Genomic DNA, 18608 nt, shown 5'->3' on the forward strand with positions numbered 1-18608 from the left:
TAAATATACAAATTCAAGTATATTTTTTTCCTATGCAAAATCACTGCATTTACAAGATAAAAAGTATTTCTCTCAATCTTAAATATTTTCTTTGACCATTTTGCAGTAAATACCATGAAAGATTCACAATAGCTAATCTGTGGAACCAACCTAGATGTCCTTTAACAAATGAATGTATAAAGAAACTATGGTACATATACACAGTAGAATATTACTCAGAATTAAAAGAGAATAAAATTCTGGTATTTACAGGTAAATGGATGGAAGCTGGAGAATATCATGTTCAGCTAAGTAAGCCAATCCCAAAAAAACAAAGGCCGAATGTTCTGTCTGATAAGTGGATGCAGATCCATAATGTGGAGTGGAGGGGTGGCATGGGGAGAATGGAGGAACTTTGGGCAAAGGGGAGGGAGGGAAGGGAAGGGGGTATGGAGGTGAGAAAGATGGTGGAATGAGATGAACATCACTACCCTAATCTCACATGTGGTGTAACTCTACGTCGTGTACAACCAGAGAAATGAAAAGTTGTGCTTCATTTGTGTACAATGAATCAAATGCATTCTGCTATCATGTGTAACTAATTAGGAAAAATAAAAAAAACATGGGAGACAATGACTATTCTCATTTCTATCATTAAATATTAATTTTGTGTCTTCTTGAATTTCTATTAAATAAATTTTATAGAATTTATTATTATGTTTTAATTGTCTTCTGCTGAACATAAATAATATTTTAGAAATGTCTCCAAGTTGTCCATGGATCACTTGTCTTTTTTTTGCTGGGTATTTCACTGAGTGAGTATACTCTAATTCCACCTTGCTGTCTATTTCTAAAATGAGCCAAGGTAACACAACTGGTAATGATAGTGGCCTGAGAAACTAGGTAGTAAATAGAAATTTGTGGATGGGGCACTCAACACCATGATAAACAAATAGGCTCAATCTCATGGAGAAGATGGCACATCAGCCCCCAAATGAGATGGATGCCTGATTATTAAAAATTTCACTGGTGGGCTGAACATGGTGGCACAGGTCTATAATCCCAGCACCTCAGGAGGCTGAGCCAGGAGCATTGTGAGTTTAAAGCCAGACTCAGGAATGACAAGGCAGTAAGCAACTCAGTAAGACCCTGTTTTTAAATAAAACACAAAATAGGCCTGGGGATGTGGCTCAGTGGTTGAGTATTCCTTAGTTCAACCCCTGGTACCCCACCCCCCAAAAAATTCACTAGAGGTTATCTGAAAACCAATATTATTTTGGAAAAGAACATTCCTGCAGGAAAATAATTCAGATGTTTAAAGATTAGATGTTAAAGATTAGGAAGAACTATTCCTAGAGTGGAGCTGGATTGACTTCTTGCAGAGGAATAGTGAATAGAAGGTAAAAAAAGAAGTCATTAAAGAGCCAGTGTAAGGGCCCAAGGAACTCTTTGGTAGTTTGCAAAGAGACACCTCCTATGGTTAAGGGATAGTTACCAGCAGTACACTGAATATCTAATGCAATAACACAGGTACAGAAATATATAAACACTTGGTCAGGTATGTCTGTTATGCTCAGAGCAGGGAAAATCTAGAAATCTGAAGTGTGCTCAGATTTCCCTGCTCACTGGCAGGGAAAATCTAGAAATCTGAAGTGTGTGGTGGGTATACATGGATGATGTTCCTGAAGACTTTGCCCCAGCAAAGTGGTCCCTTACTAGACCTGGGACTTCACCCTGCTCAAGGAAGCTTCAGGCAACAGATGACACTTTTGCCCTGACCTGATTTCTTCTCCATAATAACCAAACTCCTCCAAAATACCACTGGGGTACCCTAGGCCTGATAAAGAAAGAAAAAGGCTACACATTGAAGCAATTGATAAAAGTAGCTGTCATGTATTAACAGGACTCACAGGAGAGCTCCTAGAATTGTATTTAGTTTTCCACCAACTTTGTTGAAATAGAACTACCATACCATAAAATTCACCTACTTATGTGTACAATTATATAATGTTTAATATATTAACAGAATTTTGAAAAAGCATGACAGTGTGATTTTAGAAAGTTTTATATCCTTCCTCCCCAAAATCCAGAATTTTATCAGACACTCCTAATGTGGAACACACAAACAATGTAATTTATTTTGCACCCAATATTGATGCATGCTGCAGTGTGGATGAATACTAAAATCACAAGGCTGAACTAAATAAGCCAGTTACAAAAAACCACATCTGGCACACTTCCAGGACCCTAGGAAACCATTATTTCATTATTCTATTCTCTTTCTCTAAAGATTTACTTATTCTGGGCATTTTGTGTCAATGAAATCATGCAATATGTGCTCCTTTTTGTGACTGGCTTCTTTTGCCCAGCTTGACACTTTCAGAGTGTACACGGTAACACATATGTTTTGGCATGTATCATTATTTGATTGATTTTATGCCAAAGAATATTTCATCGTATATTTCATTCACGTTTTGTTTATTCATTCAAAGGGTAATAAACATTTGGACTATTTTTACTTTTCAGAATTTATGATTAAAGTGTATGTGCATTCATTGACAAGTCTGGGTGTGGACGTATATTTTTATTTTTCTTGGATATGTAATTGGAAATGCTAGGTATAATCTGTAATAGTTTGTGTTTGGAATGTTCTCCAAGACTCACATGTTAGAAGTCATGCTCCCTGATGCAGCAATGATCAGAAATGACATTAAGGGCTCTAACCCCATCAGTGGATAAATGCATTCCTGGGTTCACAATTTCATGGCATGACTGAGAGGAAGTGGAAATTTCAGAAGGTCAGTTCTAGTTGGGGGACGTAAGTCACTTGGGGATAACCCTGGAAGGGTATATCTTGCCTCTGGCCCCTTCCCCTCCCCTCACTCCCTCTCTCTCTGTCTCTGTTTGTTTCTCTCTCTGTGATTCCTGGCTGTCACTAGGTAAGCAGCTTTCCTCTGTAACACCCCCTGCCATAGTATTGAGCTAGAAAAAGTTTGGCAGTGGAGAGGAGGGAAGGGACAGTAAAGATCAACAAGAGTGCAAGCACCAGGAGAGCCACTTTCACCTGCCCTTCTTGTTATAAAGCAGTTCCTCTTTCTCAAAAGGGTGTGAGTTTCCATCTTGCCAAAAGGAACTGCATAATCTATAACCTGTGCCATGTCCCTCATGGGACAATTGAAATATCAAAAACCAATCAAGAGGAGTCCATCAACTTCTCCTTATGTGCCTTTAAAGAAGGAACTCTAGCCCAGTGCAGTGGTGCATGCCTGTAAACCCAGTACCTTGGAAGGATAATGCAGGAGGATTGCAGGTTCAAAGCCAGCCTTAGAAATGTAGGGAGGTCCTAAGCAACTCAGATCTTATCTCTAAATAAAAATAAAAGGAAAAAGAAGGACTAAGAATGTGTGTCCCTGGGTTCAATCCCCACTAAAAGACTTAAAAGGCACTCTTGCCCTTCCCAGGTACTCTGGGCCAGAAGCTCTGAATCTTTCTATCACTTTCCTTTTTTTTTTATAGCTTCTCTTTTGCTCATTAGCATAGCTTTTTTTTAAAAAAATATCTTTCTATGTTTTGTGATACATTGTAATTGTATATAACAGTGAGATTCATTGTTACATATTTGCACATGTAGAGTACAACAATATAATTTGGCCAATATCATTCCCCATATTTCCCCTTTCCCTCCCCTTCTCCCTTCCCTGGTCCCTTCCTCTACTCTACAGGTCTCCCTACCTCACTTTCCTTTTAAATAAAATTCCTTCTTGCTTGTTTACCTCAATGGCATTTTCAGTGTTCATTCTTCAACTCCATGGAACAAGAATCCCATTCCATTTCCTGCAGGTAACAATAGCAGGAGAAAGTCTGAAAAATGTCAGCAGCTAAAGGAACTGTTCTCAACTCCAGAACAGTAGACCTCCTTAAAACGGATACCCAGAAATGTTTAAAGAATTAATGGACAGAGTCAGAGAGATGAGATGGCTATGTAAACATGAATTTTTCTCTTAGAGCAGATTCTGTCTCCTTCTAAAACATGCTTTTGCTGACATCTATTGCTCGGTGGATCTGTGGAAGTGCTCTCCCTCAGCATGACCATATTCACCACCTGAAGATGTTCTTTGGTTGAAACTGCTCTGAATAGAGCAAGAATCATGGAAATAATTACCTGGACATCTAACTCATGGGGTTTTCTTTTTAAGAGTGATATCAATTGTTGCATACCCTTGAAATCAGAACAAGGAGAGAAGTTAAACCTCATGTAAATCAACCAAATGTTAAAAATTAGTAAAGTTATTCATTTGGCCAGTAAGTACTAAGGAGATGTCTTCTGCAATCTAATTCTGTAACTCTATCTACATAATTACATTCAATTCAGATTTTATTTCCTGTTGCCAGAGAGGTCATACACTAAGCAGTATTACATATGACCACAACAAAAGGCCAGGATATGTCACTGTGCCCTATTGTTACTGGCAGGATTTAGATTGGGTTTGTGTTCCACAGAATCAAGGAATGAACACCATAGGAGGTAAACAAGCAAACAGGGATTTTATTAAAAAGGAGAGTAAAAGAAAATGACTCAGAACTCCCTGCATTAGCATGCCTGGGAAGAGCAAGAGTACCTTTAAGTTTGGGGGAATTCTTTCTTTTAAAGGCATGTAAGGAGAAGTTGATAAGCTCCTCCTGATGGATTCTTCACTGTTACTGGGGGTTTACACTTGGTTGATCAGTTTTGTTGTTGTTGTTGGTATTGTTGGTATTTTCTGTGATTTTTAAAAAGTTGATTCTTGATATTTCAATGGTCCCAAGAGGCCCACCCTGATTTTTCAGTCAATTTGGAAACATACCACCTTTTTGAGAAAAGGAAATGTTTTATAACATGTCTAGGCATGTTAAAATTTTAAAATGACTGTCTTGGTGCTTGCCCGCTGGTCCACCTTTACTATCTCGTTCCTACTCCCCACTGCCTATTATTTTCTCTCATATTAATGCATGTCAAAGTTGTCTGAATAGCAGAGAATCTTGATCTAATATAATAGTTGAGTTTATTTTATGATTGAATGGACACTCACAGAGTCCACACAAAGTCCAAAGACCACGCCACACACCTGAATCTCACATAAGAGATTTATTGTCAGTAACATGAGGCAAACCAACAAGGCTGTCCCTCTGAGGAGAGTAGCAGTGTGACTGCACTCATAGAAGCTTTATATCCTGCAAGAGGAATTTCATAAGCTGATGAGAGTTGTAGCATAAGCTGGGGTGGGGTTGATCATTTAGCAGGTACATGTTTTTATGAGAAATTAAGCAGCATTGCCTCAGAATTGAAACTTTGAAGCCTCTAGATAAAATGGCTCCTGACCTAATATGGTGAATCTGATGCCAATATTAATTTGATGCCAAGATTCTTCCCTTTTGGTTTTATAGAAACTGGGGGTGAGGACAATGATCTTTCTTCTGTAGCTTCTTCCTGCTGATTAGGGGAGAAGAATCTCATTCCCTTAAAGGGGGTCAGGGAGGGTTTTAGGTAGGGGCAGAGTCTTTGAAGTCAGAGGAGTTGACCATGAGTCATAAGTCTCAGTCTTGGGCGTCAGGAGCTGGTAGTCTTTGCAGTAACCTCCTCTGCCTGACAAGAGTCTTCTTTAGAAAGTAGCAGAGAGCTTTGGAGGGTTGAAAGTCAAGGTTTTGAAGATGTGCAAAGACAGAGGTCCTCTGGGATTGCCATATAATGAGACTAATCTGTAAAGAGGGGCTGTAAAGGAGGAGATCATCTACATATTGAATAAGTTTAAATTGGGGGAGTGAGAGGGAAGATAAATCCCTAGAAAGGACTTGGCCAAATAGATGGGGATTATCTCTAAATCCTTGGGTAGGACAGTCCAAGTTAAAGGAGTGGAGGTCTGTCCAGGTGAAGGTGAAAATGTACTGGGATTGGTGGTATAAGGGAATGGAGAGAAAGGCATCTTTTATATCCAAAACTGAAAAAGAGTGGTGTGTGAGGGAACAGTGGAGAGGAGGATATAGGGGTTGGGAACAACTGGGGGAATGTTGATTAAGGCTATATTCATGAGGTGAAGATTCTGTACTTTTCTGTAGGATCCATTTGGTTTCTTGACTGCTAAGATGGTGTGTTAAAACAGGAGTTCATTTGGCATAAGAAGCCTTTTTGGAGCAGATCAAAGATTAAAAATTTGAGACCCTTGAGGGTTTGGAGGGAAAGTGGGTATTGGGGTTGTTCAGGGAAATAGGTGGGGATCCTTGAGATGTATTATCAAGGGAGGGTGATGGGCGGCTATGGAGGGGTTTTGGAGGTCCCAGATTGAGGGATCAACCTTGATGCAGGTAAGAGGTCATGGAATTTGTCTGGAGTACTAGCAGGAGGGGTACTGGAGGTGAGCTGAGATTGAGGTGAGACTCAGGAGCTAAGGTAATGAAAGCTCCAACTTTGGCTAGGAGGTCCCTGCCTAAGAGAGGAGCTGGGCAGTAGGAAATCACCAGGAAGGAATGGGAAAAGGTAATGCCCTGGAATTTGCAGTGAAGCAAAGGGGTTTGTAGGGACTGGTAAGGTGTTCCTTCTACCTGACAAGAGATGAACAAAAAAGAGAAGTAGGTCCCCAAAACTCCTTTAGGACAGAGTATGTGGCTCCAGTGTCCACAGGGAAAGAGATGGGCCCAACTGCTACCACAATGATTACTCTGGGCTCTGGAGAAGTAATGGTGGTGGTTGGGTGAGGGGATCCTGGGCCCCCTCAGTCATCCGTTGCCAGACCTAGAAGATCTGTTTGAAAGGTATCAGAGCTAGATGGCCTTGCAACTCTTGGTGTGTGAGGACAGTTGATGGCCCAGTGTCCTTCTTGATGGCATTTGGGACATGCACCAGGAGGTTTCTGGGCACTTGGGCATGCTGTGGCCCAATGACCCCTTTGACACATATGAAGCAGGGGTCCGGGGTTCCCCTGGCTCCTTCCTAGGGAGCAGGGATACCCCAGTGACAGAGGTTGAGGCAGGTTGAAAGGCCTTGGCCAGCATCTGATATTTTTGTTTATGGGCCTTCTCATCTCTCCCATTGCAAAACCTCTGCTTGAGGAGTTTGGGGTACCTTCTCTAGGTGTTTGAGTTTAGCCTAAATGTTGGGGAAGCTCTGGGAGAATAAGTAGGTCATTAGTAGTTGTCTCCCATCTGGGGTTTCAGGGTCTAGATTGCTGTACTGCAAAAGGGCCTTTGTGAGGTGGTCCAAGAATATTGAGGAGATTTCATTTTTGTCCTGAAGTTCTTCTTGGAGTTTCTTATAGTTAATAGCCTCCTTATGTGCTGATTTTCTTAGTCCTGCCATGAGGCAGGAAATAAATTGGTTCCTACTAGTGATCCCTCCAACCAAACTGGAGGGGTCATGGTCAGGGACTGCCTCAGTGCCAATTGGGTGAGTGGGGGAGGTTTGGTGGACCTCCTCAACATAGTTTCTAGCCTATCCCAAACTTGCCTGTGTTCCTCAAGTAGGAGGATGTTGGATAGGATCTTATGGATGTCATGGAGAGTTAGATCATATGATTGGGTTAGGTATTGAAATTCTTTAATGTACCCTGAAAGATTGGAGGTGAAGGCCCTTAGCCTTCTTTTGATCCGGGAGAGGTCACTAAAGGAGAAAGAGATGTGTAGCCAAACAACTCCCTCTGACTCTGCTACTTCACAAAGGGGAAGCAGAGGTGTGTGCTGGGTAGAGGGGTTTGTGCTGGAGCTAAAGCAAGTAGCGGGTAGACTGAAAGTAGGTGAGGGAGGTCCCGAAGCATTTGGAGCAGAAAGTGGAGAACAGTAGGAAGAGGGTTCATCAGCAGGGTTGAAGTCTAGGGTTTCAGGAAGGTCCTGAGGTAGAGAAGAGAGGGTTTCAAGAGCCAGAGAACTTGGGCCTGAGAACAGGAAGAGCAGAGGGACCATTTGGAATGAAGTAAAGAGAAGGCCTGAACACGGGAGATTGCTTTCTATGTTTCCCAAGCACTCACAGAAGTTAAAAAGTTCCCTCAAAATGTTGGGATCTAGAGTGCTGTTAGCAACTATTTAGAATCATTGTCAAAGGTATAGAGAGGCCAAATTTGGTTGCAGAGTCAAATTAGTTTTTGCACCATTAAGTCAGGGGTAAGGCAGAGTGAGTCTAAGTTTGCTAAAAGGCAACCCCCAAGGGGATGTCCTAGGGATGGCAGGGGTGGCTACACTCATGGCAAGAGAAAAAGAGAGTCGGTAGTGAGAAGCAGAGGTGTACCTCTGTGTTCTCTTATACCGAATGAGGAAGAGCTAACCGTTTTGGGAGTCCTCATCGCCTCAGGACAGTAGCTGGGGCTGAGGCCTGTAGGGATTCTCAGTGCCTGGCACCAGGGCTTTCAGGCCGAGACCCAGAGAAAGATCTTTTGCCAGGGGTGAGACCTTCTGAGCTTATGGACTCGGCCAACGGTAGGAACCAAATGTATCTCTGAAAGCCGTGGATGGGGTTCCATTCCCAACCAAATGGGAACCCTGGGAGTGCCGGATGTTCAAGGTCACTTCCCAGGACCCACAGGTCCTTTGAGTGGACTTAAGGCAGGGGAACTTCCCCGAATCAGTGGGTGGTGGATGAGAAGTCAAGCGTTCAGTGAAATGGAAGGTGAATTCGCAGTGAGGGCGGCTTAGGACCGAGTATGGAATCTCAAAGCAGCTCAGATCCCCAAAGGGAGAGCAAGGTTGATGGGAGAGCCTAATCCCAGTCACAGCACCAGTGGACACTTGCAGATTCCACACAAAGTCCAAAGACCACACCTCACACCTGAATCTCACACAAGAGTTTATTGTTAGTGACACCAGGCAAACCAACAGGCTGTCCCTCCGAGGAGAGCACTCAGAGCAGCTTTATAGCCTGCAAGAGGCTTTTCATCAGCTGCTTAGGAGTTGCATCATAAGCTGGGGTGGGGTTAATCATTTAGCAGGCAACATGTTCTTACAGGAAGTTAAGCAGCAATGCCTCAGAATCAAAACTCGGGAGGCTCTAGATAAAATGGCCCCCTGACCTAAAATGGCGAATCTGACACCAATATTGATCTGATGCCAGTAATGATTACATTCACTGAGTTTGTGAAATGGTTGTAAAATTTATTAAGATATATTTGTTTTAAAAAAGAATATTAAAATGAGTTTAAAACACCTTTATTTTGATTTCTTAGCTTTTTAAAATTTTTAATTTGTTCTAATTAGTCATACATGACAATAGAATGCATTTTGACACATTGTACACAAGGAAGCCCAATTTCTCTTTCCTCTGGCTGAGCATGGTCCAGAGTCACACCAATAGTGTAATCATACATGTATATAGAATAATAGTGCCCATCTCATTCCACTGCCTTCCTATCCCCACACCCTTTCCCCTTCCCTCACTTCCCTCTGCATAATTCAAAGTCCCTTTATCCCCCACACCCTATTATGGATCAGATCCACCTATCAGAGAAAACATTGAGGCTTTGGTTTTAGGGGCTTGGCTTATTTCACTTAGTATGATATTTAGTATGATATTCTCCAGCTCCATCCACTTAAGTGCAAATGCCATGATTTCATTCTTCTTTAAGGTGGTATAATATTTCATTATGTATATGTACCACATTTTCTTTATCATTCATCTTTTGAAGGGCATATAGGTTGGTTCCATGGTCTAGCTATTGCGAATTGAGCTGCTATAAACATTGATGTGGCTGCATCACTGTAGTATGCTGATTTTAAGTCCTTTGGGTACAAACCAAGGAGTGGGATAGCTGGGTCAATTGGTGGTTTCATTCCAAGTTTTCTGAGGACTGTCCATACTGCTTTCCATAGTGGTTGCATCAATTTGCAGTCCCACCAGCAAAATATGATTGTACCTTTTTCTCCACATCCTTGCCAACATTTACTGTTGCTTGTATTCTTGATAATTGCCAATCTGACTGGAGTGAGATGAAATTTTAGAGTAGTTTTGATTTGCATTTCTCTAATTGCTAGAGATGATGAACACAGTACATTCACACATAATAAACTGTTCATATTGAAAATGTACATTTTTTTTGTACCTCAGCTCCCAAAGCTTTCTTGTCCCTGGATAACCTCTTTCTAGTCTTTCCATGCACAAATCCTCCCTCTGTAGAAAACCACTAATCTTGAAATTAAGTAGTCTGAACTTGTATTAAATATGACTTCTTTTTCTCATCATACATATTGTGATATTTGTCATTTTGGTGTTTGCATCAATGGAACATTCTTTTCTGTTGCTTAATACTATTAAGTCATACTTAAAGACCAGCATATTGTCATCCATTCATCTGCTTTAGGATATTTGTCTTCTTTCTACTTTGGGAGATTACAAATAGAACTGTTTTATACATCTATGTACAAATCTGGGTAATTTAAACACTTTTAAAATTAATTATGATTGTTTTATGGCTCAGAATATTCTCTAACTTGGCAAATGTATGTATGTTCACTTCAGAAAAAAGATAAATTTAATAAATTTGATCAAAGTATTTTATAAATATCAATTATATAAAAGTGGTTCAACTCTAATGAGTTTTTATCAACTTTAATCAATTATTGACAGTGTGGATTTTGATGTTTTTATTATAATTTTCTCTCTGTTCCTCCTCCTAGTAGTTTTATCAGTTTTATTCCCATATTTCAGCTCTATGATTAGGGGCATACATGGTCCGTAATAACAATTAGGAAAATTGTTAGGTCATCCTGATTGAGTGCTATTTCTGGGTGAGATGACCTGATGATCTTCTGTTGCCTTTAGTAATATTCCTTTGTAATATTCTGAAATATACTTTTCATGTTATTAAAAGAGCTACAGATGTTATCATCTGGTTTGTGTTAGCATTATGTGTAGTTATACACTTTCATTAATAATTTTGTTTTTTTTTTATAAAAGAGACTGTTCTTTCCCTATTGTGTTGTTAGTAGGTACCTTGAAAATAAATTGACCAAAAGTGTCGAAATTCTTTTTTTTTTTTTTTTTTCAGGGGTGGTGGGGGAGGGAGTAACCAGAGATTAAATCCCTGGGGCACTTAACCACTAAGCCACATCCTCAGCCATTTTTATATTTTATTTAGAGACAGGGTCTCACTGAGTTGGTTAGGGCCTCTCTAAGTTGCTGATGCTGGCTTTGAACTTGTGATTCTCCTGCCTCAGCCTCCTGAGCAGGTGAGAATTACAAGCATGTGCCACCCCATCCAGCTTGGAATTTCTTTTGTGTTCACTATTCTGTCCCATAGAGCAGTGGGTCTCTTTTTATGTCAGTATCATGCTCTTTTTGATTAATATATATTTATAGGAGGTTTTGAAATTTTCTTTTTCTTTCAGTGTTCTAGTCTGGCTTTGCTAGAAGGATGTTTCCCTCTAAAAATGAGTTTGAAAATACTCCATCTTGACAATTCTTTTGAGAAAATAAAGTTTATGACATACCAATATTTTTTCTATTCAGAATTCAACAGTGTGGATAACAGGTCCAGGGTTTTCTATGATGGAAGACATTTCACTACTGATTCAGTCTCCTTAATTGCTATTGATCTGGTCAGATTTTCTATTTCTTCATGATTTAGTTTTTGTATGTGGTTTCTAGTAATTATCCGTTTTTTCTAGGTTATTCATTTTTTGTTAAATAGTTATGCATAGTAGCTTTTCATTATCCTTTATATTTCTGTACTATAATGACTGCTTTTATTTATTTATGAATATCACTTTTTCTTAATGTAGTTCAAGGTTTCTCTGTTCTGTTTTCCTTTTCAAAAAATCAGCTTTTACGTTGTTGACCTTTTTATTGTTTTCGGGCTTGTACTTTATTTCCTCTTTGATCTGTTTTTTTTTTTTTTTTTTTTTTTTTAAAGAAAGAGAGAGAGAGAGAGTGAGAGAGAGGGAGAGAGAGAATTTTTTAATATTTATTTTTTAGTATTTGGCGGACACAACATCTTTGTCTGTATGTGGTGCTGAGGATCGAACCTGGGCCGCATGCATGCCAGGCAAGTGCTTGAGCCACATCCCCAGCCCCCTCTCTTTGATCTTTAATATTATTCTTTTGCCATCTTTGAACTTAATTGTTATTGCTTTAGTTCCTTTTACATGTCATATTAGGTTGTCAGACCTATATTCTTTTTTTTTTGATGTTGGTCTTCATTGCTATAAACTTTCTTCTTATAACTTCAGTTGCTGCCTCTCATTTTTTTTTGGTACAATGTATGTCCATTTTGATATTTTTAAATTACTTTCCAAGGCTGGGATTGTGGCTCAGCGGTAGAGCCCTGGCCTAGCACAGGCGGGAACCGGGTTCGATCCTCAGCACCACATAAAAATAAAGGCATTGTGTTGTGTCCATCTGCACCTTAAATAAATAAATAAATAAATAATTTTCCAATCACCCCCCCCCCCCCTTTCTTTTTATTCCTTGACCCATTATTTGTTTAGGATAATGTCAGCTATTCCATACATTTTTAAGTTATCTAAAAAATGGATGGCACTAGAGCAGATCATGCTTAGTGAAGCTAGCCAATCCCTAAAAAACAAATACCAAATGTCTTCTTTGATATAATGAGAGCAACTAAGAACAGAGCAGGGAGGAAGAGCAGGAAGAAAAGATTAACATTAAACAGATACATGAGGTGGGATGGAAAGGGAGAGAAAGGGAAATTGCATGGTAATGGAGGGAGACACTCATTGTTATACAAAATTACATATAAGAGGTTGTGAGGGGAATGGGAAAATAAACAAGGAGAGAAATGAATTATAGTGGATGGGGTAGTGAGAGAAGATGGGAGGGGAGGGAGGGGGGATAGTAGAGGATAGTAAAGGTAGCAGAATACAACAGTTACTAATAGGGCATTATGTAAAAATGTGGATGTGTAACCGATGTGATTCTGCAATCTGTATTTGGGGTAAAATTGGGAGTTCATAACCAACTTGAATCTATTGTATGAAATATGATATGTCAATAGCTTTATAATGTTTTGAACAACCAATAAAAAATAAATTAAAAATAAATAAATGAATAAATAAAAATAAAATAAAATCATGCATTGCTTAATTCAAAGCAGAGAAATATTGCTTTCCTTAAAAAAAGTACTGCTGTTGGTAGACATATAAACACAACACTCATTTATGAATTCCATAATGGATCTTTACTTTAGCTATGGTAGGTAAAGAAAAAAAAATAATAAAATTCCTTAACTTATTGATTTCTAGTTGTATACCACTGTGGTCAGAATAAATACCTGATATGATTTATACCTTAAATTTTATAGGACTTGGTTTGTGGCCCAACACATGATCTGTCATGGAGAATGTGATTTATACACTTGAACATGAAGTGTTCATGTTCAGAACATGAACAGAAGAACATGCATTCTTCTGTTTTTGAAGGGAATAATATGTGTATATTTGTTAGGTCCATTTGTTCTAGTGTAGCTTAACTCTGAAGTTTCCTATTGATTTTTTGTCTGTATGATGTATCTATTGTTGAAACTATAGTACTGAAGGCCCTAGTTATCTTGCATTCGATCTCTTGCTTCAAAATTTTTCTTCAATTCTGGGGGTGTATCAATTGTTACACTGTCGTGCTGAATTGACCTTTTCATCATTATATAATGACTTTCTAGTTACTTTGTACAGTTTTTGAATCAGTTTTTTTTTTTTTGATAGAAGTATATCCACACTCTCTCTTTGTTTTCCTTTTGCACAGGCTCTACAGTTATAATCTACTTTAACTGGAAAAATATTTTACTTTAATTTTCTTTAAAAATTATAATTTTACTCCACCTCTTCCCACATTTTATATTTTTGATGTTGTAATTTAAGTAATTTATATCTTATTAATTTTTTAACTAATTGGGGGGGGGGTTAAATTAATTTCAACCTCTCTGTAAAATTTCTTTTGGATAATTATTGTTTTTCTAATTGTTTTGTTAAATTAGTTATACTGAAGCTTCCGGAGTTTCCTTAAAGCAATTATTGTGCATTATGGGCCTAGTAGATCATAGGTCTTCATTTCTTTGGATTCAGATACTGGATAAATTACTGAATTCTTTTGTGAAGGCATGTTTCTTGGTTTTTCATACACTGTTGTTGTAAGTACACTCCTTGCATTTACCAGAGCACTTACCTTTCCCAGACCTCACATGCTGCTTTCCATGGGAAAGATGCTTTTCTATGTGGGGGTGAAAGGGCACTGTTGGGTAGGCTGAAACTGTTGTGACGACCATGGGTGCACAGTGGTATTGATTCTACTTTTCTCTCTCAGCTGAAGTTGATGTTGCAGAAGATTGCAAGGTAGCATTGATTGACACCATGGAACTCTGTGGTGGTGATCAGGGTCTTTAGTGGTGATGGCTACTAACATCTTTCCAGACTCTTTGTCTGCTACTAATGGTGTTATGACACAGAGAAACCCTCATGGCACAGAGTCTAGATTCAAGGCCTACTTATAGTGATATAAGTATCAGATGGGTGGTGTTCTTGGGAAGCCTTGGAATGGAGGCCAGAAGCACAAGCTGGTGTGCACTACTATAGATCTGCATTCTCAGGAGTGATCACAGTGACACCTGGGACCAAGGACTCCCATTGCCCATTGGTAATGGTATTTGAGGCACAGGTGCTTTTGAAACAAAGAGTCAGAGAGACTAGATATGGTGGTTCAGGACTCAAGTCATGGATTCTCTTTCTATATTGGCTGAGCTGATGTCTGGGCCATGGAACACAAACAAAAATATATTTCTTTCAAGCTGGGTGCAGTGACACACACCATAATTTCAGTGGCTCAGGAGGCTGAGGCAGAAGGATCGAGAGTTCAAAGCCAGCCTCAGTAACTTAGTGAGGCTCTAAGCAACTCAATAAGACTCTGTTTCTAAATAAAATATTAAAAAGGGCTAAGGATGTAGCTCAGTGTTTAAGTGCCCCTGAGTTCTTTCCCTTATACACATATATTGGAAGCAATATATAATATCATTTCCAAAATTCACAGTATTTCTCTAAAATGTATAACCTTCTATTTGGAGTCAGGGCATAATTCTATGAAATTGAAATATCGAGGTCATGAAGATGGTAGTAAGATTTCATTTTATTAATAGCCATAAAGATGAGCATATAAAAATCTTATTTTGGTGGCAAAAGGAAAAATGAGTGACTTTGATCAGGAAGGTAGATGGTGGCAACTCAGTTTCTGGCTTTGTAAAGGTACCACATGGATTTGTGACTCAGACACTAATATCATAGAGAAGATAGAAAATTATCTTTATGTACAGAAAATTATAACAGACATTCTGCAGATTGACTTAATTGGCCTTTCATAGCAAGCCTTATGAGTACCTTTTTAAAATACATATAAATCAAACTGCTCTGACAGACAAGGAGATTTTTGACAATTGTTATAACTCACTGAACATCATTTTAAGGATCAATAAAAATTTATTAATTTTACATTGGTTAAACATTCAAAATATTATCAGATATCTATCTTCTAGAATCTTGCTATTTTATTTGTCTCTCTCTATATTACTTGGATAAGTTTATTTTAAAAGAAAGTTTTAGAGGTATGAACAATACTCCATTTCTCTGTAATCATGCTTTTAACCTAAGAATCTTCGTTAGAATGCACAAGAGCTCTCCAGAGTTTCCTCATGGCTGTCTTCATTTCTTTGTTCCGTAGAGTGTAGATAAGTGGATTCAAGATAGGGGTGATAATGGTATAGAATACAGCAAGGAACTTATCCACAGAGTGGTTGTTGAAGGGCCAGACATAGATAAAGATGCACGGTCCAAAGAAGATAATCACCACTGTGATGTGAGCTGTCAAAGTGGAACGGGCTTTAGACTGCCCAATAGAAGAGCTTCTTTTAATGGTTGTGAGGATTAAAGTGTAGGAAATAAGCAAAATGAGGAAACAGCTCATGGAGATCATGCCACTGTTGGCAACAATGACTACTTGTACAAAATAGGTATCTGTGCATGCAAGTTTGCTAACTAGAGGCAGATCACAGAAAATGCTATCCACCACATTAGGACCACAGAAAGGCAAGTTTATGGCAAAGGGTAACTGAAGTCCTACATGAAGGAGACCTGAGCACCATGACATCACTACAAGCAAAATACACAGTTTCTTGTTCATGATGGTCATGTAGTGTAGGGGCTTACAAATGGCCACATATCTATCAAAGGCCATGGAAACCAATAGTACAGTTTCAGTTGCACCTAGTAAGTGGAGAAGAAATATTTGAGTGAAGCAACCAAGAAAAGAAATAGTCTTCCTGTGTTTTATCAAATTCACAATCATTTTAGGGGTGGCAAAGGAAGCAAGGGACATATCCACAAAGGAGAGATTCCCAAGGAGGAAGTACATGGGGGTGTTCAGGTTTGGGGTTAAAAATACAGTAAGTATAATGAGAAGGTTCCCTAAAACTGTTACCAAATAGATAATTGAGAAGAGGGCAAAGAGAAGAAACTCTATATCCTTAAAGCTGGTCAGTCCCACCAAAATAAATTCTGATACTTGAGACTGATTTAGTAGTTGCATGGTTTTGATCTCATTGCTTGTTCACAGATGACCTGCAGAGAGAAAAAGAGATCACTTATACCACAAAGGTTGCTATGTTCTTTCAACAATATTAGGAAAAGTGAACCTTCACCCATTGTTGGTGGGAATGTAAGTTAGTACAGCCAGTATGATAAACAATATGGAGGTTTTTCAAAAATTTATTAACAACTATACCATGATCCAGCTGTTCCAGTACTGGGTGACTATCCAAAGGAAATGAAATCAATAAGTCAAAGAGACATTTGTACTCTCATATTCACATCACTATTCACAGTGTTTAAGATTGGGAAAAAAAATCTAAGTGTCTATAGACTGATGAATGTACAAAGAAAAGGCAGTACATATAGGCAATGAATTACCACCATTCAGCTAAAAAAAACCCTGTCATTTTCAAAAATATGGATAGAAGTGAAGAACACTAAGTAAAATAAGCCAGGTACAGATGAACAAGCATGATCTCACATATTTGTAGAATATAAAAAAATAATTTTATAGAATTTGTGAGTAGAATTGTAGTTACCACTGTTTATGGAGAGAAGGAGGATGAGGGACAGATTGATAGAGGTTGATCACTAGTTTAGAATGAAGGAAAGATTGATAGAGGTTGATCACTAATTTAGAGTGAGATAGGAGTAAGAATTTTTGATGTGCTATCGCATAAGAGGGTGACACTACAGGATAACATAATGTATATTTCAAAAAATTATAAGAAAGATTTTTAATGTATTCACTGTAAAGAAATGATAAATGCTCAAGGTGATAGACATATTTGTCCTTGTTTAAACATTTAACTATGTATGCATGATTTAAAACATTTCATGATACCCTGAAATGTGTACATTTTATGTTATTAAATAAAAATAAAATTAACTTAAATGGAAAGAAAAAGTATAAAGGTTTTTAAAATCTTATACTACTCTCCGAAATCAATTATATTTTCTTTGCAAACATATAAGTTACTGACAATGAGGCATGATGTTTCATAAATTAAAGATTGTTTCATAAATTAAAGATAATACTTAGGTATAGTTTGGATCTGAGAGAGCAGTAGAAATAGCTCTTTCTGCTATCACATGGTATGGTCCTTTAGCCTTGACCATCAATCCATACTCTATTTTTCAGCAAATAACTTCTTTGATTGAAAACTTGAGAAATGAACTCAATGTGAGATGAGGAAACTGAGACATTGAGTGAGACACAGAGTTTAAGAAGTTTTAGAGCATAAAGAAAGATGACATGGTGGACAGAGCACAAACAGAATTAAGAGTGATTTTAGGGGACTGGGATTGTAGCTCAGTGGTAGAGCACTTGCCTAGCATGTGTGAGGCACTATTTATCCAGTGCCTCACACATGCTAGGCAAGTGCTCTACCACTGCATAAAAATAAATAAATAAAGATATTGTGTCCATCTTCAACTAAAAATATTTTTTTAAAAATAGCGACCTTAGAGTTATGCACTTTTAAATACAATAACACATTTGTGCAAAATAGGTGAAAGGAGAAAATATAGTTTAAAGCATAAAAATCTTTGAAACGGGGGTAAAAAAAGATGGTGGAATGAGATGGATATCATTATCCTAAGTACATTTATGAAGATATAAATGGTGTGCATATACTTTGTATACAACCAGAGATGAAAAAATGAGCTCTGCATGTGTAAAAAAAGTCTTTGAAACAAATCAAGATTGAAAAATTGGATATGTGAATATGTAAAATAAAAAAATACAATGAAACTCAATCTAAACCTCTTGATGTGTATAAAATTTACCTAAAATGTGGATCATAAAGCTAAATGTAACATGGAAACCTACATTTTCTAAGGAACATAAAAGAGAGAAAATATGCATGGATTTGGATTAGGCAAATAGTTTTAGACAAAACTTCAAAAGCAGGATCTATGGAAAAATTTTAAAATTACACATTACATACAGATTAGGACAGCATTCTTCTTTTTCTACCATGCCATCCCTGTACAATGGAATACATTTCAACCCACCTTAAATCTTAAACTACTAAGACTTTGATAAATTTATAAAAAGAATGTGTCACTTGTGGTATAGCCATTTAATTAAC

General features: G+C 38.1%; 1 protein-coding gene across 1 annotated transcript; it reads right to left on the reverse strand.

Annotated features, from left to right (window-relative positions):
• Positions 1-15574: 15574 nt before the first annotated feature.
• Positions 15575-16552, reverse strand: LOC114088253 (olfactory receptor 4K17-like). Its single transcript, XM_027929837.2, has one exon. The coding sequence runs from the start codon at positions 16511-16513 to the stop codon at positions 15575-15577; it is 939 nt and encodes a 312-aa protein (XP_027785638.2). The 5' UTR covers positions 16514-16552.
• Between the last annotated feature and the right edge of the window lie 2056 nt (positions 16553-18608).

Source organism: Marmota flaviventris, chromosome 2 (genome assembly GCF_047511675.1).
Source record: "Marmota flaviventris isolate mMarFla1 chromosome 2, mMarFla1.hap1, whole genome shotgun sequence".
In the NCBI taxonomy this organism is placed as follows: domain Eukaryota; kingdom Metazoa; phylum Chordata; class Mammalia; order Rodentia; family Sciuridae; genus Marmota; species Marmota flaviventris.

Bases quoted from the DNA above. Each gene is read 5' to 3' on its own strand.
- LOC114088253 (XM_027929837.2), bottom strand. From the start codon at position 16,513: ATGCAACTACTAAATCAGTCTCAAGTATCAGAATTTATTTTGGTGGGA.